This window comes from Micromys minutus, assembly GCF_963924665.1.
Source record: "Micromys minutus genome assembly, chromosome: 9".
NCBI lineage: Eukaryota > Metazoa > Chordata > Mammalia > Rodentia > Muridae > Micromys > Micromys minutus.
Genome location: NC_137978.1, coordinates 31,146,347 through 31,174,096, shown reverse-complemented (window position 1 = coordinate 31,174,096; position 27,750 = coordinate 31,146,347). Strand labels below are relative to the sequence as shown.

At 34.8% G+C, this 27,750-nt stretch overlaps 1 protein-coding gene across 1 annotated transcript in view; it reads left to right on the top strand.

Moving 5' to 3' along the window:
• LOC308424281 (selection and upkeep of intraepithelial T-cells protein 10-like) overlaps positions 1-23,436 on the top strand; it is a gene marked incomplete at both ends in the record, with an annotated part of 362,337 nt that extends 338,901 nt beyond the window's left edge. Inside the window, 5 exons of the mRNA XM_080921225.1 lie at positions 2,602-2,883; positions 16,726-16,896; positions 17,601-17,705; positions 20,181-20,303; positions 23,309-23,436. Of these exons, the coding sequence (XP_080777351.1) occupies positions 2,602-2,883; positions 16,726-16,896; positions 17,601-17,705; positions 20,181-20,303; positions 23,309-23,436 (809 nt within the window). The remainder of the gene's footprint in view (positions 1-2,601; positions 2,884-16,725; positions 16,897-17,600; positions 17,706-20,180; positions 20,304-23,308) is intronic.
• Between the last annotated feature and the right edge of the window lie 4,314 nt (positions 23,437-27,750).

Sequence of the window (27,750 nt, the reverse complement as noted above, 5' to 3'; positions counted from 1 at the left end):
AATCTTTTTTCTTCTATGTTGTTGCCACTGTTTCAGCATGCAGCCATTTCTAGGAGAGACTGTCATAGTGCAGACCTTCTACATTTTACCTCTTACAATTTTTCCACCCTGTCTTTTATTATTTTTCTCAAGCCATAGATGCAGAAGCTATAATGTAGTTGTACCTACTGAGTTGGAATTCCCATGGTCCTTTGATCCATACATTGTGTCTAGCATAATTTCCAACATGGCATCCATTTGCTGGAAAGAGATATTTCTTTTACGAGGAGGATAATAGCTTCACTTCCATCTGTGGATATAAATAAAAAGTGTTAGTTCAATGGATTCATTGTGAAATGTCATTATTCCCATAGCTACAAAATCATTAATTCATCTACAAATAAGCTAATATAATTTGCTTCTTATATATTGTTTGATATTATGTCACAATGTACACCAAATGTAAAGCATACCTGCACATACATTATGTATGTATACACAAATGCATGCACATATGTATGTATGAAAGCACTATATATATGTATCTATGTATGCTGTTCAATAAATTCAAATAAACTATTTACACATATTTTCAATTGTCTTTTAAAATATGAATTAAAAATTATAAGAATATCTTGCTATTGTTCTTATAATTGTTGGAAATTCCATCATGTGAATTTGTGTCTCTTCTATTATAAATATACTGAATTACTATGTTATACCATTACATTATAATAAAAAACATTCAAAATATATCATTAAAAATGAAAGATTTTTAAAATAAAGTTTAAAACAATGAAAGACTTATTATTATTTTAAGTTTTTATATGCTAATTTAATGCTAGTTATTTGAATTATCTCATTTTAAATTTCACACACACACACACACACATATATGCATTTATAAAAATTTTAGTATTGATTTATCAGGTCATATGCATCTCTACAAAAATTTCTTGTAATTTAATTATATTTTATTGAATTTATTGAGCTTTCTAAAAAGTGCTGATACCTCTGTTTGTACTTAGAATAGTTTCCTCTACTTTGGTTTGGTCCTCAAAGAAGCACTTTCTTTGGTGATGTTTCTGTATTGGAAGGTGCTAAAGTCTCTTAGTACCTGAGATCTTACAGGCATCCAAATTCTTATTAGTTCCTTTTATCTGTAATTGTTTTAAGTTAAATATGCTATGGAGTTGATCTAACATCACCTTCACTCCCTTGGACTGAGAATTCTGATTATTAGTCATTCTATTAAATTCTTTAATGGAAAAAAATAATTAGTTCCTTCCCACAATAAGAAAATTTTACAGAAGCAGATACGTTGAGCTTCCCTTTGCACCTAGTTGTTTTTCTGTTTGATTCTCCAGTTCTTTGTTGTTATTGTTGTTGTTGAGGTTTTAATTAATTCTGAGAAATGGTTTTGTAATTTATCCACCTTTTGATTTTTTCTCCAGCTGGGAATTTGTTGCAGTTTTTACATAATTTTTCATTACTATATTACTTAGAGTTTGACAACAAGAACTCTAAATGTATGTATTAATAAATTAACTTTTAAAAACTGTTTTGAAAACCCATATTTGCTTTTGCATATTAGTCTAGCCTTTGAAAGAACTTGCATTGGTGACTATGCTCTAGATGTGGTGATGTGAATACCAAAAGAGACAGTGCAAACTTAGGACTTTGGTTCTGCCTTGGAATTGTTTTTATTTTTTTGATTTGAGATATTTGTAACACACAGTAAAAACACAAAGTGTACAACTTAGTGAATTTTTACTTATAGGAACATTCATGTATTAATTCTCTGCTCTAGATACTGAATGTTTTCAACAACTCAAAATGTTGTTTTAACCTTTCCTATTAATATCATGCTCTTATTGGCAAAATGACCAAACTTCTAACTTCCATTGCCATCAATTATTCACAATCATTACTGTATTATTCCATTTATAACAGTCTCTGAAATAGCCAAAATTACTCAGCATTATTTATTTATTATATGTCATGTTTTATTCTTTTGCATTTGTTTTCAGTATTAGTATCTGGATTTGTTTGTATTATTTTTATTACTTTGAGTTTGGGGGCAATTATAACTAATGCTACCATTAATGTTTTTAAAATATGTAAATGTCTATTTAAAATTTCTGGATTGTTTATATGTATATATACATACATATATATATGTGTGTGTGTGTAAGCTTAGTGTGTGTATATGTAAGCTTAGTGTATATATACATATATATATATACATATATATATATATATATATATATATATATATATATATATATATATATATGTAAGTTTAGTGCATACTGATGATTTCCCACAGAAAGAGCTCTCTGTCTTTTGATCTGTGGCAATGTCATTCCTACTTCTTCAGTATTGTTATGGAGGTCAAGTATGTCTCAATGAGGATTTGTTTTGCATTTCCATGATGGGTGATGGTATTAAACATCCTTGCATATTCTTATTGATAACTTGTGGTATTGCTTTTGCCCTAATTGTGGCTATTCACATTCTTAGTAGGACACAAGCAGCCAACTATTGGGAATGAGCAGTTACACAAACTTCTCAACTATTGATTGAACACTGAATCATGATGTCATCTTCTTCTCTTCCTAGCTATGAACTTGGATATACAGATTACCATTAAGGTTCCAGATACAGAAGGGGTACTGGTGGAGTGTACTTCGGGAAGTTTGATCACACCTGCTGAGATGAGATGGAGAGACAGCAAGGGGAATATAATTCCACATTCAACCACATTTGACTCTCAGGATAGAGCTGGGTTATTGTATTTGAAGAGCAGCATTCTTCTGAAGAATGGAGCACAAAGTTCTATTACTTGCTCCATTTACAATGTAACTACTAATCAGGAGAAAAAGAGAAGTATTGTCCTACCAGGTAAGCTTTTATGACTTGGTTCTATCAAATATCAATTGCTTTAGTCAAATAGTTAAACTAAGGAGAAAATTGAATAAAATAAAAAATATACAATTATGTTACATGCTAAAAAGTGCTATACAGATGGGCTCTTTGAATTGATGAAAATCAGAAAAATACTGGATGCTAGGCAGCATATTTTGAAGAAAGACATTGGGGCTGGAGAGAAGACTCAGACATTAAGAAGACTTGCTCACTTTGATCAAATTTGGTTCCTAGCACCCATACTAGATGACTCACAACTATTTCTAACTCCAGCTTTAGAAAAGCCAATGTCCTCTTCTGGACTCCACATGCTCCTGCATGTATGTGCTCATATACACTCACAGAGACTCACATCCATACATGTAAACATACATAGAAAATATATCTTAAAGAAGGTATTGAAATAATTGGGCAATAAGCTCTCAATCTATGTTTCCTGTTAAATAACCCAAAGTTATATGACTTCCGAACAAACTATTTCTAGATTTGGACCACTGAATATTATTTTTCCTTTAAAACTATTTTTTCTCATTTGGAAAACAGCATATATAACTTCTGCGGTAAAGAGAAAATTAAGATGTGTCAAGGTAACAAGGAAAATGTTATATTCTGAGTACAAAAATAGAGGAAAGCACCAGGAAGCATGAAAGTGATGGCAGGGCAGCTTAAAGGTATAGAAGTAGGAGGACAACACACAGAGAAGCAGGAAGCAGCCTCTCGTCCATGCCAGATAATCTCGGGAGACATAAGAACAAAGTCTCAATCATAAAAAGTCCTGGCAGCCTGTGATAGTCTAGTGATACTTATTGTAGGATATGCCAGAGTTCTCATGAGTCTTAAGTTCAGTGTTGTGGAGGGTGAGATTTGATGTGATAGTTATTCTTGCATGGCTGGCCAGTATTGAAGAAAAGTCCATTTTGCTGTTCACTATGTCTCAGAGAAATACACCCAAGCTCTGAGCTAGCAGTTTGACACATTCTGTTTTACCCTCCACAGTGTTTGATTCATCAGTGGCCCAGAAACTAAGAAGCAAGGCAACTTTGGAATAATCTGTTTAAAATCACAAGCCAAATTAAGGCATTCCTCTCAACATGCTTTAATTAGTTAATTAATTTACTTTACATCCCAACCAAAGTTTTCCCTTCATCTTCTCTTCCAAGTGCTTTTCTTTCTAGAACCCTTTCATTCATCTTCCTCTCTATTCTTCAGAAAAGGGAGGCAGTCCATGAATATCAACCTGCTTTAACATGTTAAGTTTCAGTAAAACTAGGTAAATCTCCTATTGAAGCCAAAAGAGAGATCCCAGTAAGGACAAAAGGTCCCAAAGACAGGCAGCAGAGTCAGGGATAGTCCCTGCTCCCAACATTAGGAGTCTCACATGGAGAGAAAATTGCACAACTGTTACATATATTCAGAGGGCCTATGCCAGTGCCAGTTTCATAAATGCTCCCTGGTAGATGGCTCAGTCTTTCTGGGTTTCTATGGGCACAGGTTAGTTGATTCTGTAGGTTTTCTTGTAGTGCCCTTGATTCCCTGGCTCCTATAATCATCCCTTCCTTTCTTCAAAGTTCTGCTTTATGTTTGGATGTAGGTCTGTGGATCTGTTTCCTTAAGTTAGTAGATAAGCATTTTCTAATACTGGTTGGGGTAGGCTGCTCTCTGCAAGTGTAACAATTATCATTCATGTTACCAGAGGTGAGTTACCTCTCATGGCATAAGTTTCAAGCTGGGCCAGCCTTCGGTTGGCAAATTCCTCAATTTATGCTTTATCTATACTTCTGCATATTTTGTGGATAGTTCAGATTGTGTGTTGAAGGTTTTATGGCTGAACTGATGTCACATTACCTCCATTGGAAGTCTTTCCTAGGTACAGGAGATATCCAGTTCAGAATCTATTCTTAGGAGTTTTAGCTAGTATAACCCTCATAGATTCCTGGGAGTTTCCATTACCCTAGGTTTCTAGCTTATCCCATAGATGTCCCCTCCCAAGTTTGGTAGTCTTTTTACTCTCTCTCCCACTATCCTCCCTGTTTCAGTATCTACTTCCACTACATTTAGTCCCTTCTCCTCATTCATCCACAATGTCTATTCTATTTCCCTATTCAGTGCAATTCAAACATCCCAATTTGAGCCCTCATTGTTACTTAAAATATTTGGGCCTGTGGATTGTAGTGGGACTATCCTGTACTTCATGTTTAAAATTAACTTATTCCTAAATATATGCCATGTTGTGTCTATCTGGGTCTGGGTTATCTTGCCTTGAGGTAAATCTGTAACCAATTTTCTGATAAACCACCAAAATAATTTCCAAAATGACAGTACAATTTTGCATTCCTACCAGCAATTGGGAAGTGTTTCCCTTGCTCCACATTCTTGCCAGTATAAGCTTTCAGTTGAGTTTTATCTTAGCCATTTTTATGGTGTAAGATAGAATCACAGTTCTTTAGATTTGAATTTCCCCCAGGGCTAAGAATATTGAATATTTCTTTAAGTATTTTTGGACATTAGTGATTCCTTTTTCAATAATTCTGATTAGATCTGTACCCCATTTTAATTGGGTTATTTGGTTTGGCAAAGTCTGGTTTGTTTTTGAGTTCTTCACCTATTTTTGATATCAGCTATACTGGCTGATTTTGGGTCAGCTTAACACAAACTGGAGTTACCATGGAGAAAGAAGCCTCAGTTGAGGAAATGCCTCCATGAGATTCATCTGTGAGGTATTTTCTCAATTAGTGATCAAGGGAAGAGGGCCCAGCCTATTGTGGGTGGAGCCATCCCTGACCCAGCCCATTGTGGGTGGTGCCATCCCTGAACTGGTAGACCTGGGTTCCATAAGAAGCAGAGTGAGCAAGCCAGGGGAAGCAAGCCAGTAAGTAACATCCCTCCATGGCCTCTGCATCATCTCCTGCTTCCTGACCTGCTTGAGTTCCAGTCCTGACTTCCTTTGATGATGAACAGCATTTTGGAAGTGTAAACTGAATAAACCCACCCCCCCCCAACCTGCTCCTTGGTCATGATGTTTTGTGCAGGAATAGAAACTCTAAGACACCAGCCCTCTGTTGAATGCAGGGTTGGGGAATATGTTTCCTGTTATCCAGGCTGCTGTTTTGTCCTTTTGACAGTGTCCTTTGCCCTACAATGGTTTTCAATGTCATGAAGAACCATTTATTAATTAAATGCTTATGAGTGTCTCCTGTGCCAATGCTTTAAAGAATTTCCCCAATTTCTCTTCCCTTGTCATGTTTAGTGTATCTGTTTTTTTTTATTTTTTAACCACTTTATTTTCTTTTTTAAACTGAGGGATACATATACATATTTTTAAAGGCATTTTGGCATAACATTATATGAATATTTTTGTCAATACTTAATTCTTTTATAGGTTTGATAGCATGCATTGATATCCCACTAGTAAACATAAGCATGAAGTACATGTAGGAGAACACATAACATGGAAACAGATTTTTTTTTTTGTTGAGTATAGATTTAACATATAAATACCAAAATTTGCCACAAGGCTATTATCTTAGCTCTTGGATTATTAATGATTTAAGGTCCAGGTGTACCACACTCTGAGAGGGAGCTATATATTTATTTTTTTCCTAAGAAGGACTGAGGCTTTCATTTTGTTTTTGTTTTGTTTTTTTTTTGTTTTGTTTTGTTTTTGTTTTTTTTTTTGGTTTTGTTTTTTTTTTTTTTTTTTTGGCCTTTGTTTTTCTTGCGCTTCATGTAGCCTGTGAATTGTTTCTGGGGTGTTCAGAGTTTTCTGAGGTTAGTATCCAATTATCAGTGACTGCATATTATGTCTGTTCTTTTGTGACTGGGTTACATATCTAGGGATAATATTCTCTAGATGCATCCATTTTCTTAGGAATTTCATAAAGTCATTGATTCTGATAGCTGAGTAGTACTCCATTGTGTAAATACACCACATTTTTTTGTATCCGTTCATCTACTGAAGGACATCTGGGTTCTTTCCAGCTTCTGGCTATTATAAATAGGGCTGCTATGAACATTGTGGTGCATGTGTCTTTATTGTGTGCTGGAGCGTCTCTGGGGCATATGCCCAGAAGTGAAATAACTGGGTCTTCAGGTAGTACTATGTCCAATTTTCTGAGAATCCACCAGACTGATTTCCAGAGTGGTTGTACCAGTTTACAACCCCAACAACAGTGGAGGAGTGTTCTTCTTTCTCTGCATCCCCACCAGCATCTGCTGTCATCTGAGTTTTTGATCTTAGTCATTCTGACTGGTGTGAGGTAAAATCTCAGCATTGTTTTGATTTGCATTTCCCTGATGGCTAAGGATGTTGAACACTTCCTTAGATGCTTCTCAGCCATGTGCTATTCCTCAATTGAGAACTTTTTGTTTAGCTCTGCACTCCATTTTTAAATTTTCTGGTGCCTGGTTTGATTCTCTGGCTTCTAACTTCTTGAGTTCTTTGTATATCTTGGATATTAGGCCTCTCTCAGATGTGGGGTTGGTAAAGGTCCATCCCAATCTGTTGGCTGACATTTTGTTTTCTTGACAGTGTCCTTGGCCTTACAGAAACTTTGCAATCTCATTAAGTACCATTTGTCGCTCTTTGATTTTAGAGCATAAGCCATGGTGTTCTGTTCAGGAAATTTCCCCCTGTGCCTATATGTCCTAAGGTTTTCCCTACTTTCTCTTCTAATAGTTTCAGTGTACCTGGTTTAATGTGTAGATCTTTGATACACTTGCACTTTAGCTTTGGTGTATCTGGTTTTATATTGAGGCCTTTAATCCTCTTGGACTTGACTTTTGTCTAGGGTGATAGAAATGGATCTATTTGCATTCTTCTACATGCAGACATTCAATTAGTACACCACCATTTGTTGAAGCTGCTTTATTTTTTTCATTGTATAATTTTAGCTTCTTTGTCAAAAATCTGTCATACAGCTTAAAATCAGTGATTTTGATACTTATAGAGGATTTTCTTTTCTTCTTAAAAAAACTCTACAGAATTATTTTTAGCTATCCTGTAATTTTGTTTTTTCTTATAAACTTGACTATTATTATTTCAAGGTTTGTAAATAAACATGTTGAAATTTTAATGGAATCTGAATAAAATCTACAGATTGCTTTTGGTAAGATAGCTATTTTTACTATGTTAGCCCTACTGATCCACCCAGATGCATTGGAGATCTTTCTATCCTCTGATATTTTAATTCCTTTCTTCAAAGCCTTTAAGTTCTTGCCATACAGGTCGTTTATTTGCTTGGTTAGAGTTATACCAAGATATTTTATATATTTGTAGTATTATAAAGTATGTTGTTTGCATAGTTTTTTCTTAGCTCATTTATCATTTTGATATAAGATATTGCTATCCATAGGAGTGGTACTCATATTTAAGTGAATTTTATATCCAAGCACTTCACTGAAGTCATTTATCAGCTATAGGATTTCTTTGGTAGGATTTTTAGGGTCATTTATGTATACTATTCTATCTTCTATGAATAACACTACTTTGACATATTCCTTTCCATTTTGTATCCCCTTCATCTCTTTTAGTTGTCCTGTTGCTCTAGCTAGTACTATGCTGAGTCGATCAGGAGAGAATGGACAGCATTGACTTGTCCCTGATTTTTGTGGAATTGCTTTAATTTTCTCTAAATTTAATTTGATGTTGGCTATTGCCTTGCTGTAGATTGCATTTGTTATGTTATGCATGTGCATTTTATCCCTAAAATCTCTAAGACATTTTTCAAAATGAGTTCTTAGATTTTTGTCAAAGGCCTTTTCAGCATTCACTGTGGTGATCATGTTCTTTTTCTTTGTGTGTTTATATGTTGTGTTTCACTGGTGGATTTTCATATGTTGAAACATCCCTATATCTCTAAGATGAAGCCTACGTGGTCATAGTAGCTGTTCTTTTTGATTTGTTTTTGGTTCAGTTTACAAGTATTTTATTGATTATTTTTGCATCGATGCTAATAAGAAAAAATGTTCTGCAATTCTTGTTCTTTGTTGAGTCTTTGTGTTGGCTAGGTATCAGTATTAATGTGGTCTCATAAAGTAAATTGAGCAATGTTCTTTCAGTTTCTATTTTTTAGAATAATTTGAAGAATATTGATATTATTTCCTCTTTGAAAATTTGATAGAGTTCTGTGCTAAACCTGGTCCTGAGATGTTCTTGTTTGGGGGACTTTTAATAACTGCTTCCATTTCCTTGAGAGTTAGGTTTATTTAAACGGACACTGATTTAACTTTGATAAGTGGTACATATTGAAAGAATTTTCCACACATTTAGGTTTTCCAATTTTGTGGAGTATTTTTTGAAAGTATGACCTAATGATCCTTTGGATATCCTTGGTGTCTACTCTTATGCCCACCCTTTCATTCCTGATTTTGTTAATTTGGCATTTTTAAAATCTGTCTTTTAGTTACTTTGGCTAAGGTTTTATCTATTTTGTTGATTGTCTCATAGAACCATAACTTCATTTAATTGATTATTTGTATTTTTCTCTTTTTATCTATTTTACTGATTTTAGCCCTCAATTTGATTATTCTTTTACACTATTTTCCTCTTTGATGTGATTTTTTCTTTTTATTCTATAGCTTACAGGGGTGCTATTAAATTGTTAGCATGAAAGCTCTCGAAGTTCATAAACATGACACTGAATGCTATGAACTTTCCTTTTAGTGCTGCATTAATTGTGTCCCTCGGTTTGTGCATGTTGTATATTCACTTTCATTGAATTGTAGGAAGTATTTTTTTCCTTCCTTCCTTCCTTTTTTCTATCTTTTTTCTTTCTTTCTTTTTTCTTCCCATCTTTCTTTCTTCCTCCTTTTATTGGATATTTTATTTATTTACATTTGAAATGTTATCCCCTTTTTCAACTTCCCATCCAGGAACACCCTTTACCATCTCCCCTCCCCCTGCTTCCAAGATGGTACTCCCTGGCCCACTCAACAATTCACTCCAACTTCCCACCCTGGCATTCCCCTACTCTGGGGAATTAAGCCTTAACAGGACTAAGGTCCTCTCTTCTCTTTGATGCCTGACACGGCTATACTCTAAACCAACAACCAAAATGTACACGTTTTTTGTACTTTCTATGTATGAGAGGGTCCTGTTTACATACCCAGTCAGTCTATGTCTTTTAATTGAGGCAATGAGTTTATTGATTTCAAAAAAATATTAAGGAAAAGTTATTGTTTTCTCCTGCTATTTTTGGTATTAAGGCTGGAATTGTGTTTATCTATCTTCTTTTGGATTTGTTGAAAGAAGATTGGCTTCTTGCTTTTTCTATTATGTAGTTTCCCTCCTTGTGGTAGAGTTTTTTTATCTGTTATCCTTCGTAAGGCTATATTTGTCCAAAGATTTTATGTAAATTTGGTTTTGTCATGGAATATCTTGGTTTCTCCATCTATATTAATTGAAAGATTTGTTGGGTATAATAGAATGGGCTAAAATTTATGTTCTTTTAGGGCTTCATTTCATCTCTCCAGATGCATTCTCATGTGTATCTATATGACTCTGGGAGAGCCTCTGAAGAGACATCCATATCTGATTCCTGGCAGTAAACACTTCTTGGCATCAACAATAGTGCCCTGATTTGGTGGTTGGATATGGGGTGGTTCTCCAGTTGAGGCAGTCTCTGTAGATCCCTGCTCCTCTATTTGACCTTATACTTCCTCCCATTTTTTGTTCTCCCTTCTAAGAAGAACTGAGGCATCCACATTCTGGTCTTTCTTCCTTTTGAGCTTCATAAGTTCTGTGGATGGTTTCTTGGGTATTCCGACTTTTTTTTTTTTTTTTTTTGAGGAGGAGGAGGGAGTTATTATCTGCTTATAAGAAAGTACATACCATAAGTGTTCTTTTTGACTGGGCTACATCACTCAGGATGATCCATTTGCTTAGGAATTTTATGAACTCATTGCTTTTAATAGCTGAGTAGTACTCCACTGTGTATATGTACCACAATTTCTGTATTCATTTTTTTTTTGAAGGACATCCAGGTTCTTTCCAGCTTCTGGTTATTATAAATAAGGCTGCTACAAACATTGCTGAACATATGTCCTTGTTAGATGTCAGAGCTACTTTTGGGTGTTAATATAGGTATCTCTTTAATTCTATGAATCTTGGATCCTGGATCCTGAGATCCTGGGTATGTCAGAGTTCCTGGGAATCAAACTGATCCTGGGATCCTGAAATCCTGGAGTAAACAAGCTCCTGAGAACCTCTTGTGTCAGAGTTCTTGGGAGTCAAACTTTCTCTGGGTGTTGCAAGTATAAGCTGAAAGAAACTTGTGCCTCCGACTGGGCAGGGGTTTTTGTTTCCCTGGTTTCTTTGGGTGTCACGGTTATAATGGATATTGAGAGTGATGTTGTGGTCTAAACTGCAATCTTGAGTGTGTCAGACCGCCAGTATTCCTGGGTCTCTTTGATCTTCTGGGAGTCTAGCTTTCTCTGTGATCTTGTGATCCTGGGAATTTCAGAACAGCTGGGAGTTGTGCTTCCTCTGGGTGTTGTAAGAGTGAATGAAGAGCTAGCACCCCAGATCTTCTCTGGGTATAGGTTCAGACCAGAAGGAATCCATACCACTGATTGTGGGGGAGTCTTGTCTTTCGGATCCTAGTAAAACCAGTTACTCTGAGTGTTGGGGTAGATGTAGTGGTCTCTCCTGTGATCCTGGGCATTTCAGAGTACCTGGGAGTCAGAGCCATAGCCTGAGGTTTGCTCAGATCACAGGTTCAGAATAGAAGGGCTATTTTGTTTTTCTTTGCTCGAAAGTATAATTATTTGTAGCCTTTTAAAAGATGACAAACATCCAACTGAATGATCAAAAATCAAACACCTGGCTATTTGGGCATGGAGTGTAACTCTCTTATAATTGCTTCTTAATTCTGGAGATAGAATTTTTTTTGAAAATTTAAAAGATGGTTTCTTTTAAGAAAGCTAGTTGTTTAGTCTCTGTATGCTGGGAAAGTATAGGTTTAATTGAAATCATGACTCGACTAAATGAGGTAGCTGTTGTAAATTTGTTCAGAAAGCAAGTCTTTAGAGGTACACAGTTGAGGTAGAAGCGGATAGGATGCTGGAGCAGTAAGTCTCAGCATTTCAGTGTCCTGGAGGGTGTATCCTGTCAGAGCTGCCCTTTTGGTCTTTTTCCTTTCTTTTCTTTTCTTTTCCTTTCCTTTCCTTTCCTTTCCTTTCCTTTCCTTTCCTTTCCTTTCCTTTCCTTTCCTTTCCTTTCCTTTCCTTTTCCTTTCCTTTCCTTTCCTTTCCTTCCCTTCCCTTCCTTTCCCTTTTATCTTTTTTTCTATTAACATAAAATTTTCAGAGGTAACAAATATTTCTCTATTAACATAATTCATAACATATACAATGGGCATAGATCAGTTAAAGATCTTTTCTTTTCTTTTTTTTTTTTTTTTTTTTTTGCTCCCTGTTTGAACAGGTGAAAGACGAAAGACATATTTAATGTCTTTATTTATGATCTAGTTTGATCATATACCCAAACTGCAATATAAATCTTCATTCATCTCACGTGAAAGGGTGGCATGATGAATCTTAAGGGCTCTGTAGCCAACAAGATCCATCGGGTATGCACAGCTGAAGTTTTGGCGAGGGTCATTTTTATGCTGCATTCAGGTTCAAGACTGTTCACATGTAGTAGGATTGGCAACCCGTGTTATCTGTTCTGTTTAGTCTTCTTTATTTCTTTTTCCTGTCTGTAACTAAGATCTTCAGGGAATCTTCTTCTATTAAATATGATTCTTATTACTTTGGAAGGAATCCAAAGCCTTTTCTTTTTTCCCATTGACACAGCAAGATAACATATTCTTTGTCCAGAAGTCTGATGTCATTAAAAGTATAGACTGATTCAATTCAACAGCCCTTTTCTACTTCTGGCTGCTGTTTTGACATGTCTTAAGAAGATGTATCATATATCACCATAACAACTGAACTTATAATTATCTTCATTTTGATAATTTAAAACAAAGTAATCATTATTATTTATTGAGACAGGGTTTCTCTGTGTGGCCTGAGGTGACTTGGATTTGCTTTGTACATTAGGCTGGCCTTGAACTCACAGGAATTTATATGTCCTTGCCTTTGTTTCCCAAGTATTGAGACCAAAGGCATAGATTTTCTTATTTAGTCCCTATAAATTAAAAATATTTATATTTATTTTATTTCTTTTTCTCTTCTTCAGAGATTACTATCTATGTAGATTTATTTATGTACCTTTTCTCCTCTAAATTTGATATCTTTCTCTGTATTTGACTTTATTTAAATTCTCTTTCATGTATTGTATAAAAACAATTTAAAGCAATTCTGAATTTTCTCAGTGGTTTTGGCTTAGGCCACGTGCCACGCACTAGGATGAACCAGTATTAGTTCTCCTGTGGGGGCCTTCATTTCCAAGTAGATTGACTAGCATTCAGAGTAGGGTGACTTCCTATTTTACAGTGGATAGCAAGTCCCCAATTCATGCTATTATTAAGTAGACCATTGTCTGTCAGTATATCCAGTTGGATACCATGATGGTATATCACATTTAGAACTCAATTGACATTAATCCACTGTCTTTTAAATTTAAAACAATATCAAATTGTCTCTATAAAAATGTGCTTATTTTACTTCTTTATCTCCTCTGACAAAGGAATTTATATTCTATATTGACAAACTGATGGTTAACAGTTGATAAGCTTTAAATGATTCTTTTGTCTAATAGTCTCTGGTTTTATTAGTTGGATGCTTTTCTTCTTTTGAAAAGATAAAAACAAACAACCCTGCCTCAATCCTAACTCTGGATCTTTACATTTGACTACTGCAAAATGATTTTTGGCAGCAGAGAAAGCATTATTTTTCAATTTGAAACCATAAACCTATCTTATATGGATAAATATACCTATATTTCCCTTTTCTTTATATAAATTTAAAATCGATGTATATTTATTTTTTAAATAACTAAGTACATTTTTATTTATTATAAAGCAAAAACCTATATAATACGTTTAAGGGAAAATATGTCATTTTTAATTTTTGACTGTCTTTTGTAAGTGGCTGTATCTTATCAGCAGCAAGTCTCACCCTGACTTCATTTTATGTTACAGGCTGGTCTGGAATTCACAGAAATTTGTTTGTCTTTATCTCCTGTTCTAGCTCAGAGTCTGTGCTGCTTCTGGTCATACCCTGTCCATTTCTTTTCAGGGAGAGGCCTTCTACCCAAATTTCACCATAGCAGCCAATGTAGGCCTTAATTCTTGTAGAACAGAATTAGGTTTATGGGCTATGCCAAGCTTGGATAAACTGGAAGTGGCATATCCTGCAACTGTGGTCTCCAAGAAGTCTCCTTGCCCCTCCACTCCTGGTTTTGCCATTTTCTGCAGCATTGGCTAGATTCAGCCTCTGTACAAATGGGAGCCATGTTTACCTCCCTCTCAGCCACTATTCTATTATCTTGGGAGGAGCCCTAACTTCTGTGTTTTGTCTTTAAATTATTAGGGGTTTCTTCAAAAAGTCTCATTCTATATTATCATCCTGTGCTCCTTGACTAGGAAATCTTCACAGATGCTAGTCTTGTGATATTCTGGGAAGCTTTGGTCTAGTTTTGTTAATTTTCAAAATAGACTGGGCTTTTTGTCTGGCTAGCCTGACTTTTCCATAATTTGGATCCTAGGTTTTTTAGGTTGTAAACTTGGGTTCTACTTGCTGTAAATTGGGTGCCATTTGTCAAAGTTTGGGCTGGTTCTTTGCCCAAGTCTCATGCTTCCAGAAATAAGACTGGGACTCAAAAATTATTTACAAATACCCTGGCCACATAGCACAACCCTGACTAGATCATATCTATAATAACCCAATTATTTTAACTTACATTCTGCTACATGGATAGTTGCTTGTTCTCAGGTATCATGAATCCATTTTCTCAAATCCTTCTAGGCATATCTTGCCTTTCCATGGCTCTATCCCAGAATTCTTTTTTCATCGTTGATGTTCCACCTTTGAATATTGTCCTGAAGCTCTTTGTATTTTAATGTTAATTCCACTTCCCCCAAAAAGGCTGTCTAGTTATATAACACAAACTGAACCGTCCCATTTTAATTAGTAAAATAAAGGAAAGCCAATGACTGGGTGGGGAAAGGGAACTGGAGAGGGCTCAGAGGTCTGAGAAGGTCAGAGAACTGAGGGTGAAGTCCTGGCACCATGGAGTTTCCCAAGGACCAGCTAGACCCAGGTGATATTAATTGGCATTAAATAGCTATGAACATTAAGCAGTTTATAGGTCTAGTCTCTTATATAGAAGTACAGTTTGTATCTTTGTCTATTTGATGAAATCTTGTTTTATAGAAGGTTTGTGAATTAAGAAATGAACATAAAAACCAGTATGAAAAGCTACTGGGCTGTAGAGTTGTATTTATGTGGGATTTTGGGGTAGAGAAATGCCCGGGCATGGAGGCACAGAACAGGTGGTAGAAAACCACCAGGGAAGGGAGTTGTATAGACAAGTTGTGCAAGTTGGGCCATGTTGGCGGTTCAGGCTGAGCTCCAGAGGTGCACATGCTCTGTATCGGAGTCAGGCCTGAGGAGTGAAACCTCAGGGCTAGTAAAAAGATAAACCGATTTTTAATTTTTAAATATTTACTGCAACACTCCTTCTATTTTCTGCCTAAGCTATAGGCTTTTAATTAACAGGTGATGCATCTATACAATATTAAACCATATATGTAAATGTTGGCTCTTAATTAACAGGACTGGAACTTTTAAAAAGCAAGATTTGGAAGTTATTAGTCACAGAATAGGACAGAATTAGATGAAGGAATAGCTATAATATTTTACCTTGTTAAGAAGGCCTGGCAATATACATAGATAAGCAGTTAGAAAGACTTTCAATCTTAGTTTAATTCTTGGGACCTGATATGATAATTGAGGGTTAGAATCTATGCCAAAGAATCTCTTAAAACAGATAATAGAGAGAAGCAGAAAAGAGTGACTTAGCCCAGAGGCTACTATGGGAAGAAGGATAAAGTAATCCAGTCACTCCCTCAAGACAAACTTTAGGAACTTAAACTGAGATCAAAGTTTAAATATATAGCTAATAATATGTAATCTCAGAAGTCCTGGCCCAGTTGTAGTACCTTAATACCACAATTGGCCCATCACTGTCTGGGATTCAGTTTCATACCTACAAGGTAGTCTGAGAAGGTGCTAGATCTGTATATAATATGTATTTGGAGGAGATATTTTCCTTTAAAGAGGAGCTTTTCCTTCTCTAAGTATGATATTTTGGGGGAAATCCTTATTTCTTTAGAAATACATTGTTTCAGTAGTCTAATAGATTAAGGGGCACAAATATCTGTAGAATATCAGAGTATTTAAGAGATAAAATTTACTGACTTGCCTCATCTTCACAGATAGTCAAATTTCTATCTTTCAGGCATTGTGCCAAGAGACCATAGACTCCCTTTGTCTTTAATCTTCAACCTTTTCATAATACCAGTTCCAAATAATAACCAACTATAAAGATGGCCAGGAAAGAGCAATTGGATGTGGGTATGGAGTAAGATATATCATTCAGAAACATGTCCCCAGTTACCTACTTTATCCAACCAATCTTACTTCATAAGTTTCTTGCCACTTTCCAAAAAAAAAAAACAAAAACAAAAACAAAAACAAAAAAAACATGAAATTATGAATTCATCAATAGATCAATCCACTGAGAAAGTCAGAAATTTTGTGGTTCAACCATTTCTCAGTGGTTGGATCTGCAGACTTAATCTGTAGTATGAATATTTTCTAGGAAATAAATATTTAGTTAATAATACCAGGTCCCTTTTTTCTTTCTTTCAGATGTCCTGTTCAAATCCGAGTATATGTCATTGATTTCAAACAAATTTCCATGTCTTTTAATATATTTAACCTTTATATTTTTTCTAAATTTTCTCAGAGGAATACTTGTTTTCTGTTATCTCAAAGGAAAACCTGTTCGTTTCGCAGAACTAATCAATGAAATCATGGAAGGTAAAGAAATCTGGAATCATTTCTTCTTGAAACACAGTATTCAGATGTGATGTATACAAAAATGTGTAACCCTGAACTTCAGTGCATCCCGATACTCTTTATCAAATAGGTCTCAAAATCCTCAGAGATCCTCAGGTTATGGTACTCCCCTCCTCTCCTTCCCCATGTGGTTCTCTAGGAATAGGTAGAGCTATAGTTGATACTCTCCTCAAGGTCTCAGAATTCTTTCAGAGGATTTCTTACTGGGTGAATTAAAAGCAGCTTTTTCCTCTTTTAGCTAACTCGAAGTTTCACAGAAGTCCTTATCTGTGGATCCTACAATCTTTAGGCACGTAAGAATTGAGACAAGGCTATGGTGGACAGGGTCCAATGGCATCTACATCATGTTTTCAGGTTGATTATGTGCTACACAGTTATGATAAAGCAAGAAGATATTAATTATTTGATGTTTTTAAAGTCATTCATTTTTAGACTAAATGACTATAATCTTAGCTTTACCAAATTCTAAGTTCTATTTTCTCTATAAGTTTCTAACCATAACCCTAACAATCTTTTTTATGAGGCTTTAGTCCCAGGATAACTTAAAGAAATGGCTATAGTAATAAATGAATATAGTACAATGCCTGTATTCAACATTTGTCTTGCTGTTCTAATGCATTCCCTAAGACTTAACTTCCTAACTTTTCCTACCAACTCTTTTTCAGGTTTGAATGATAAAATAAGAGATGGCTGTATGCTTGTCTGGGAGTGTCTACTGTTAATTTTGTATATTGGCTTCCTCCCTCTCTACTTGAAATTCAGGAGCAGAGGTGAGTGAAACTAGAATGGGATCTGCCATCTCCTCTCGCCTGTGTCCAGTGCCTTCTCATCCTGGAGCTGAATAGCAACAGTAGCAATCACAGTTTCAATAACACCCCAGGGGCTTCATGTGCTGTCCTTGAAATTACATGCTTTTTAAAGTTTTAGTCTTCTATCATAAGTATATGTTTATGTTCACAGTTACAGTTGCTGTATAACAATTTAATGATTTCTTTCTCCAGATATGGTCTTCATTTAATCAGCTATAGACAATCTTCTACAAAACAGTTTTCTGATGTCACTTGGCATTTACACTAAACAAATAATTAATGAACATTAAAATAATTTTGCTTCAGAGACTCCTTTGAAATTAATAAAAAATACAGTTTTTCTAATTTGATTTTTTTCATTCTCCAAGACCATTAAAAGCTGATATTTGATCTTCTTGGGTATATATGTTTAGACGATTTAAAAGTATGGTCACACTACAGCATGTACCATGTATAAGAGAGTATCTGAGGATTTAGAAATACCTTTCACTTCATTATAGATATTTCAAAGTATTTTATTAAAAAAAACTATCAAAAAACAAAAAAAGATCTAGTTAATCACCATAAGAAATTAGCAATTATCCATAAGATAAAGTTTTCAGATGTCAGATAGAGATATGCCTCTTTCCAGTTTAACATATATTTCAAAATGGCTGCCAATAAAACGCATGCTATCTACTCCACAGTGAATCATGAAAAGAAGTCTCAAATTTAAAATAAACAAATTAAAAGAAAATTGAAAAATAGGAAGGCTGAATAAAATTATGGAAGATATAATTAAATTCCAGCATTATGGGATATCATAAATATCATAAACAGTTTTCTGATTACAATACATATTTCTATCCATGTAACACTTATACAGCTATATAATTTTAAAGTTATTTTTTAACCCCAAAAAAGAAGAACAATATTTTGAGTAATAATATAAATATATATGTATATATGAATACTTTCTCCCCCATCTTTCCCTTTCCCTCCATTTTTATGGTTCTGTTCAGATTGTGATATCCTGATTTTAAAGTCTTTATCAAGATTAAATGGGCTAATTTTAAGAACCATCTTAAGGAGGATTACATCTTAAGAAGGATTATACTCATGTACATAAAATAAAAATAAATATATTTTAGAAAGAAAATAATTTAGAAATTATTATCCCTGATCAAGACTGCATTTATTAACTTGCATGAAAATTTGAAGGTAAAGACTGCCAAAGAGGAATAAATTTCAAAATTAACAACCACTGTTTGGATTTCTTGCATATATTAACTATATAAAATGTATATTTTATATTTAAAAATGAAATAATGGATTTAAAATACTAACAGACCAAAAAACTACAATAAAAATAGAAGAATATTTAAAATTCCAAGTAAATTTTTATATAGTCAATTATACTAATTAAAATAAAAATAAAGCAGTGGAAACATTAAACAGCATAATGAAAAAGAATTGGACTTCAGATATCAGGTCAGATGCAGTATGGATGTCCATAGCTACCACAAATAGCAAGAACCCAGATTATGCTTTAGTCAGCCCTCACAAGAGAAGCTCCATTTTCAGTAGATGACAACACAGAGATCAAGTTACAGAGCATAAAAGATGTCGGAATGGTCATTTATAAGCAGGATATTTATTGCACACCTCCTCCCAAGGGTCGTGGATCATTGCAGAAGAGGGGATAGCAAGGTTGTTAAAGTCACAGGTGGTGGATAACTACAAAGAATGAGTGTTTTCTGTACACAGCAGGACAGTTACATGTATGAACTCATAGCAAGTTAAACAAGACACATATGACTTGTGTAGTATTGGGCCAGGCAAAATTCTAGCATGGGGAGCAGGTTGGGCATGAAATTGCACCTCTAGCTATGGAGGTACTGGCATTTGATATCTCCTTGGAAAGGGAGAGTCAATTTTCTTTAGAACTGTGGCCTTTGGTATGTTGACTGTTATCAGGTGAAGGACAGACACTCGGTGTTACATGGACTGCAGTTGGCATGTGTGCATGTGTTGTGGTGTGTGTGTGTGTGTGTGTGTGTGTGTGTGTGTGTGTGTGTGTGTGTGCGCTCACTGGACCCATGTATTTCCTCTATGCTCCCTCTGTACCATCTTGTATTGGCAGCTCTGGAACTAGAGAATAAAAATAAACAAGATGATGCTTTCAGATTCTGGTGGATAAATGATTAAAAATAACAACATCTTATCATGTTCACATATGATTCAGACCAAAGTGCACAAACCCTTGGACTTACTCTAACCTACAAACTTTGTCTTAAAACTGTGGATAGGTGACCTAAACGTTGCCCAGAAAGAAAGCATTCTTTTCTTCTTTCTTGTTGAGTAAGGTCCTGTGTTCTGGTTTCATAACATATGCATATTTCTTTGTGTGTTACTTACTTTAAAAGATGCCTAATATTTCTTTGTTTTTTTCCCCAGCTTCTATTTTGGATGATGCATACCCATTGTATAGTAACTGGCTGTTGGACATATGCATAATCTTGATTGTAATGATGATATTTTTTACGGGACTCATTTTGTTTCTACTTTGGACTCTAAACTGTAAGTGAAGGTGGGGGTGGGAACTCCAAGAATCTCTAAGGAACTCCAAGTCTCCTGGTTCACTTCCTGAATCCCTGTGAATCAAATCTTTGCTAGGTGAAACTAGAGGAAGATACAGGCTTGTATTATTGCTATCTTAAAAAAAAAACTTTCAGAAACAAATCAAGGGTATTTTAGGATTCATAAAATCCTTGCTTAGTGCTCATTATGTAAGCATGTAGGCTTGCCTATGAAGGACTATCTTTATTGGGTTAGTTGAAATGTGAAGATCTACCTTACCTGAAGCCTTCCTTATGGGGTTCCCTGATGTTTCTCCTTTCAGTAATTTCTGAAGTGCCATCTTCAACTACAGGGAGCCTTATTAGGCCCTTCCTTCATAGGTCTAGGTAGACAGTGTTCACCTTTGGCCCCTGAGAATGTCTAATTTTGCATTTTAAATTCTGGCTTCTTAGTGAATGCTGTTTTAAGAGAGTGTCTTCTGTAACTTACCACGACCAAGATAAGCTGAGTTAAACTACATACATGGATTTTTATTTATCTAGCTATAGTTTCTAACTGTCCTTGAATGTTTACAAAAACATTCAATAAAGCACAGGTAGAAAAAATCTCTAAGGCTGTGAAAGTAGACCCTCAGAGCTATTTAAACCTATTAAATTAAATTAAAATAGAGAGAATATGGCTTTTTTTCTTTGTGATATTAGTTTCATTAATAAAATAATTTAAACACAAACATGAAGGAAAAGTGGGGTGCTATTGTATGAGTTTAAGAGAAAAACAACAGGGCCTGCAAACTGTAAATTTTGGCATATGCTGGCATGTAGGTGGAGAAGAGGAAGAGAGACACCCATGCTTGTTGTCATGGAAACTGGCAAGCACTCACATCTATAAGGGATTTGTTTCATGAGAAAGCACAGTGGCTGTGAAAGCATGCTTAGGCTTTTGGCTAGTATTTCAAAGAAAATGAGAAGAAAAAGAAAAAGGGACATGACATTTTAATAAAAGTATATTTTCTTTAGTTAAAACAATATTGATTGAAGTCATAAGTTAAATTTTTTATATAGTGATACTATTTTATTATGGCTACACAGATTTTAATACATATTTTCTTCCAAAACATATTCTAAAAAGAAACAGTGTATATATTTATTGATTACAATGGAAATCTTTTTTGGGGAGATTTTTTTTCTATATATGGCTTCAAGAAGTCAAGAAGGAAATCATGGATTCTAAACAGTGAGGAAGAAATTTCTCACTTAGAAACAATTATGTTCTGAAAGAATGAACATAGTCTGTAATCATAATAACTAGTTAGGGTAAAGTGAAATATAGTTTATACAGAAAGTCTTTGAATTGTAATAAACTAGTACTGAGCAATTTATTTGGCAGAAGTATTTATTTAAAGAAATGCCATTCTTAGCTTAGTGGAGCTCATTTATCTCTACCAAGGTTTCGTGTCCTGACACTGACTCCTGGACTGTCCCCGACATGCTTGCAACCTTCAAGGTTGTACATCATTTTGCTGGTGACCCCTAGCCAGAGGTCCAGTTTCCTCTATGCCAAAGTGTTCAAGCTTTTTTTCCCACTTTCTCTTGTATTAGATTCATCATATCTAGTTTTCTGTGGAGGTTTTTGATCCACTTGGACTTGAGCATTGTAAGGAAAGACAAGAATGGGTCAAGTTGCATTCCTCTACATGTTGACCACCAGTTGAACCAGAACCATTTGTTGTAAATGCTGTCTTTTTCCCAAAGAATGTATTTGGCTCCTTTGTCAAAGATCAAGTGACCACAGGTGTGTGTGTGTGTGTGTGTGTGTGTGTGTGTGTGTGTGTGTGTGTGTGTGTGTGTGTTCATTTCTGGGTCTAAAATTCTATTCTATTGATCTTCCTCTCTGTCTTTGTACCAACATTGTTTGGATTTTATCATTGTTGCTCTATTGTATAGCTTGATGTCAGGGATGGTGATTTCTCCAGAAGTTCTTTTATTGTTGAGACTGCTTTTTGATATTTGATATTTTGTTATTCCAGATAGATTTGAGAATTGCTCTTTCTATCTCTGTGATAACTTGAGTTGGAATTTTCACCAGAATTGTATTGAATCTGTAGATTGTTTTTGACAAGATTGTCATTTTTACTCTGTTAATCCTGCCAATCCATGAGGATGGGAGAGCTTCATATATTCTGAAATATTCTTCAGTTCCCTTTTTTTAGAGACTTGAAGTTCTTGGTATATATATCATTCACTTGCTTGGTTAGGATCACATCAAGATATTTTATATTTTTGGGACTATTTTGGTGAGTCCCATTTCTTCAATTTCTTTTTCAGCCTGTTTATCCATTGAGTAGAGGAAGGCTATTGGTTTGTTTATTTTATATCCAGCTATTTTGCTGAAGTTGTTTATAAGTTTTACAAGTTCTCAGGTGGAATTTTTGGGTTCACTAAAGTATAATACCATATCATCTGAAAATAGTGATATATTGACTCCCTCTTTCCAGTTTGTATTTCTTTGGCCTTCTTTTGTTGTCCAATTGTTCTGGCTAGTATATCTAGTACTATATTGAATAGGGAGAGGTAAAGTGGCAAGCCTTGTGTAGTCCCTGATTTTCGTGGGATTGCTTTGTTTCTCTCCATTTTCTCTGATGTTAGCTACTGATTTGATGTATATTGCTTTTCTTATGTTTAGTTATGGCCTTTGAATTTTTCATCTTTCCACGACTTTATTATGAAGGGCATTTGAATTTTGTCAAATTCTTCCTCAGCAACTACTGAGATTAATCATCAATTTTCTCTGATTTTGTTTATATAATGTATTGCATTGATGGATTTATATAGTGAATTACATTGATGGATATACATTGATGTATATTTAATCATCCCTGAATTCCTGGGATGAAGTCCACTTGATCATGGTGAATGATCAATTTGGTGTGTTCTTGGATTAGGTTTGTAAGAATTTTATTTAGTATTTTTGCATCAATCTTCATGAGTCTAATGTTCTCTTTGTAGTGTCTTCATGTGATTTAGATGTAACTGTAGTTGTGGCTTCAAAGATTGAATTGGGTAGTGTTCTCTCTGTTTCTAGTATGAAAAATAGTTTGAAGCATATTGGTAATAGAGATTTTTTCAATGTCTGATAAAATTATGTACTAAACCCATCTGTTCCTTGGCTTTTTTTGGTTGGGAGACTTTTAATGACTCCTATTATTTTTAGCAGTTTTGAGATGATTTAGATGTTTTATCTGATCCTAATTTAACTTTGGTATCTAGTTTTTGTCTAGAAAAAAAACAATCTATTTTCTCCAGATTTTCCAATTTTGTTGAGTGTAGGCTTTTGTAGTAGAATCTAATGGTTTTTTTTAAAAAATATCTTCAGTTTTTTGTTATATCTTCATTTTTCTTTCTGAGTTTTAGTAGTTTGGATACTGTCTCTGTGTCCTCTGGTTATTCTGGCTAATGGTTTACCTATCTTGTTGATTTTCTCAAAGAACCAGTTACTGGTTCGTTGATTCTTTATATAGTTCTTTTCGTTTTTACAGGATTGATTTCAGCTCTGAATTTGATTATTTCATGCAGCCTACTCTTCTTGGGTGCATATGCTTGTTGTTGTTGTTGTTCTAGAGCTTTTAAGTGTTTACACTTGTTCTATTGTCTTTTTGGAGGCACCCAGAGCTATGATCTTCCCTCTTGGCACTGCTTTCATTGTATTCCATGTGTTTAGCTCTGTTGTGCTTTTATTTTTATTAAATTATAAAAGGTCTCTAATTTTTTCATTTTATCCTTGACAAAGTTGTTGTTGAGTAGAGCATTGCCCAGCTTTCATGTATATGTGGATGTTCTGTTGTTTTTGTTGTTATTGAAGACCTGCCTTAGTCCATGGTGAGTTGATAGGATGCATGGGATTCTTTCAGTCGTCTTGTATCTGTCGAGGCCTGTTTTGTGACTGATTATATGGTCAATTATGGAGAATGTACTAGTAAGCGCTGGGAAGAAGGTGTATTCTTTTGTTTTTAAATGAAGTGTCCTATAGACGTCTGTTAAAACCATTTGTTATAACTTCTGTTAGTTTCACTGTGTCTCTGTTTAATTTCTGTTTCCATAATCTGTACAGTGATGAGAGTGGAGTGTTGAAGTCTCCCACTATTATCGTATGTAGTATAATGTATGTTTTGAGTTTTATTATCTTTTCTTTTATGAATGTGGGTGCCCTTGCATTTGGAACATAGATTTTTAGAATTGAGAGTTTATCTTGGTAAATTTTTTCTTTGATAAGTTTTAAGTATTCTTTCTTTTCTTTTTTGATAACTTTTAGTTGAAAGTCAGTTTTATTTGATATTTATTCCAGCATGTTTCTTGGAATTATTAAGTTGGAAAACTTTTTCCCAACCTTTTATTATGAGGTAGTGTTTGTTTTTTGTTACTGAGATGACTTTCCTATATGCAGCAAAATCTGAGTCCTATTTATGTATCAAGTCTGTTAGTCTATGTCTATTGGGGAATTGAGTCCATTGATGTTAAGTTATATTAAGAAATAGTGGGGGGTTTTGTTAGTTTTTGTTGTTAGTGGTAAAATTGTGTTTATGCAGCTATCTTCTTTTGGCTTTGCTGCAAGGTTACTTGCTTTTTCTTTCAGCTCCATTAGTCATTCTCTAGCTCTTTTATTGGGGTTCTCATATTAAGTCTGATGGTTAGCTGCAGGCATCCTCATCTGTATCAGTATGGTTCTGGCAGGGTTTCTGAGAGGCCATCTATATCATGTTCCTGCCAGTAAGCATTATTTGGAATCAACAATAATATTTGGGTTTAGTGGCTGCATATGGTGTGGATTGCCTGGTGAGGAAGTCTCTAGATAATCTTTTCTCCAATCCCTACGCCTCTATTTGTCCCTTCATTTCCTCCCAAGAGTGCTTTGTTCCCCCTTTTAAGAAGGACTGAAGCATCCACCTTCTGGCATTCTTTCCCTTTGAGCTTCATAAGTTGCGTGAGTTGTTTCTTAGGTATTCAACCTTTTTGAATTTGTATGTGCTTCTAAGTGAGTGTTCTTTTGTGCCTGGGCTACCTCACTCAGGATGATAGTTTCAAGTTCCATTTATTTGCTTAGGAATTTCATGAACTCATTGTTTTTAATAGCTGAGTAGTATTCCATAGTGTATATGTACCAAAATCCTGTATTCATTCCTCTGATAAAGGACATCTGGGTTCTTTCCAGCTTCTGGCTATTATAAATAAGGCTGCTATGAACATGGTGGAGCATGTATTCTTGTTAGACGTTGGAGCATTTTTTGGGTATATTCCCAGTAGTGGTATAGCTGGATCCTCAGGTAGTACTATGTCCAATTTTCTGAGGAACCATCAGACTGATTTCTAGAGTAGTTGTACCTGTTTACAATCTCACCAACAATGATTTGCTCTTTCTCCACATCCTCACCAGCATGTGCTGTCACATGAGTTTTTTAACATAGCCATTCTAATTGGTGTGAAGTGGAACCTTAGGGTTATTTGATTTACATTTCCCTGATGACTAGGGATGTTGAGCATTCCTTTAGGTATTTCCCAGCCATTCAACATTCCTCAGTTAAGAAGTCTTTGTTTAGCTCTGTACCCAATTTTTTAATAGGATTATTTGATTTTCTAGAGTCTGACTTCTTGGGTTCTTTGCATATATTGTATACTAATCTGCTTTCAGGTGTAGGGATAATAAAGATATTTTTCCAATTTGTTGGTTGCTGTTTTGTCCTTTTGACAGTGTCCTTTGCCTTACAGAAGCTTTGCAATTTCCTGAGGTCCCATTTGTTGATTCTTGATCTTAGAACATAAGCCATTGGTGTTCTGTTCAGGAAATTTTCCTCTGTGCATATATGTTCTAAGCTTGTCCCCACTTTCTGATATATTAGTTTTAGTGTTTCTGGTCTTATGTAAATGTTTTTTATCTACTTGCACTTGAGTTTTGTACAAGAAGATAAGTAGGGATTGATTTGCATTCTTCTGCATGCTGACTGCCAGTTGAACCAGCACCATTTGTTGAAGAGGCTGTCCTTTTCTCATTAAATGTGTTTAGCCCCTTTGTCAAAGATCAAGTCATCATAAATGTGCTGGTTTATTTCTGGGTCTCGATTCTATTCTGTTTATCTATGTGCCTGTCTGTGTACAAAAACCATGTATTTTTATCACAGGAAATCTGTAATACAGCTTTAGGTCAGAGATGCAGATTTTCCTGAAATTTTTTTTCATTGTTGAGAATAGTTTTTGATATAATGTTTTTTAAATTATTCCAGATGAATTTGCAATTTTTTTATTTTTAACTCTATGAAGAATTGAGTTGGAATTTTTATGAGGATTGAATTTAAGTGGTAGATTGTCTTGGCAAGATGGCCATTTTTACTTTGTTGATCCTTCTAATCAATGAGAATAAGAGATCTTTCCACCTTCTGAGGTCTTCTTCAATTTCCTTTTTTCAGAGACTTGAAGTTATTGTCTTATAGATCTTTCAAATCTTGGTTAGGGTTCCCCAAAGGGGGATTTTATATTATTTGTGACTATTGTGATGGGTGTTGATTCTCTTTTTTTTTTTCTCAGCATGTTTGTCCATTGAGTAGAGGAAGGTTACTGATTTTTTTTTTTTTTTTTAGTTAATTTTATATCCAGCCAATTTGCCTAAGGTATTTTTCAGCAGTAAAAGTTATCTGGTGGTATTTTTGTGGTCAGTTCAGTATACTATCTTATCATCTGCAAACAGTGATATTTTGACTTCTTTTTTTCCAATTAATATTTCTTTGACCTCTTTTTGTTTTCTTATTTCTCTAGCTAGTACTTCCAGTACTACATAAATAGGTAGGGAGAGAGTGGGCAGACTTGTCCAGTCCCTGATTTTAGTGGAATTCCTACAGGTTTCTCACCATTTATTTTGATGTTGGCTACTGGTTTGGTGCATATTGCTTTTATTATTTTTATGTATGAGCCTTGGATTCTCGATCTTTCCAAGACTTTTAATATGAAGAGGTGTTGAGTTTTGTCAAATGCTTTCTCAGCATCTAGTAAAATGATCATGTGTTTTTTTTTTTTTTTTTTTTTTTTTTTTTTTTTTTTTTTTTGAGTTTGTTTGTTTGTATAGTGGATTACATTGATCGAATTCTGTATATAGAACCATTCTTGCATTCCTGGGATAGAGTCTATGTAATCATGCTGAATTATTGTTTTGATGAGAATTTTTGAGTTTTTTTTTTAATCAATGTTCATGAGAAAAATTGAATTAAATATCTATTGCTTTGTAGGGTCTTTGTGTGATTAAGGAATGAGTGTAATTGTTAATTCAAAAAATGGGATGGGTAATATTCCCTCTGTTTCTCTTTTGTGGAATAGTTTGCAGAGCATTGGTATTAGGTCTTTGATGAAGGTCTGATAGAATTCTGGCCTAAACCCATCAGGTCCTGGGTGTTGTTGTTGTTGTTGTT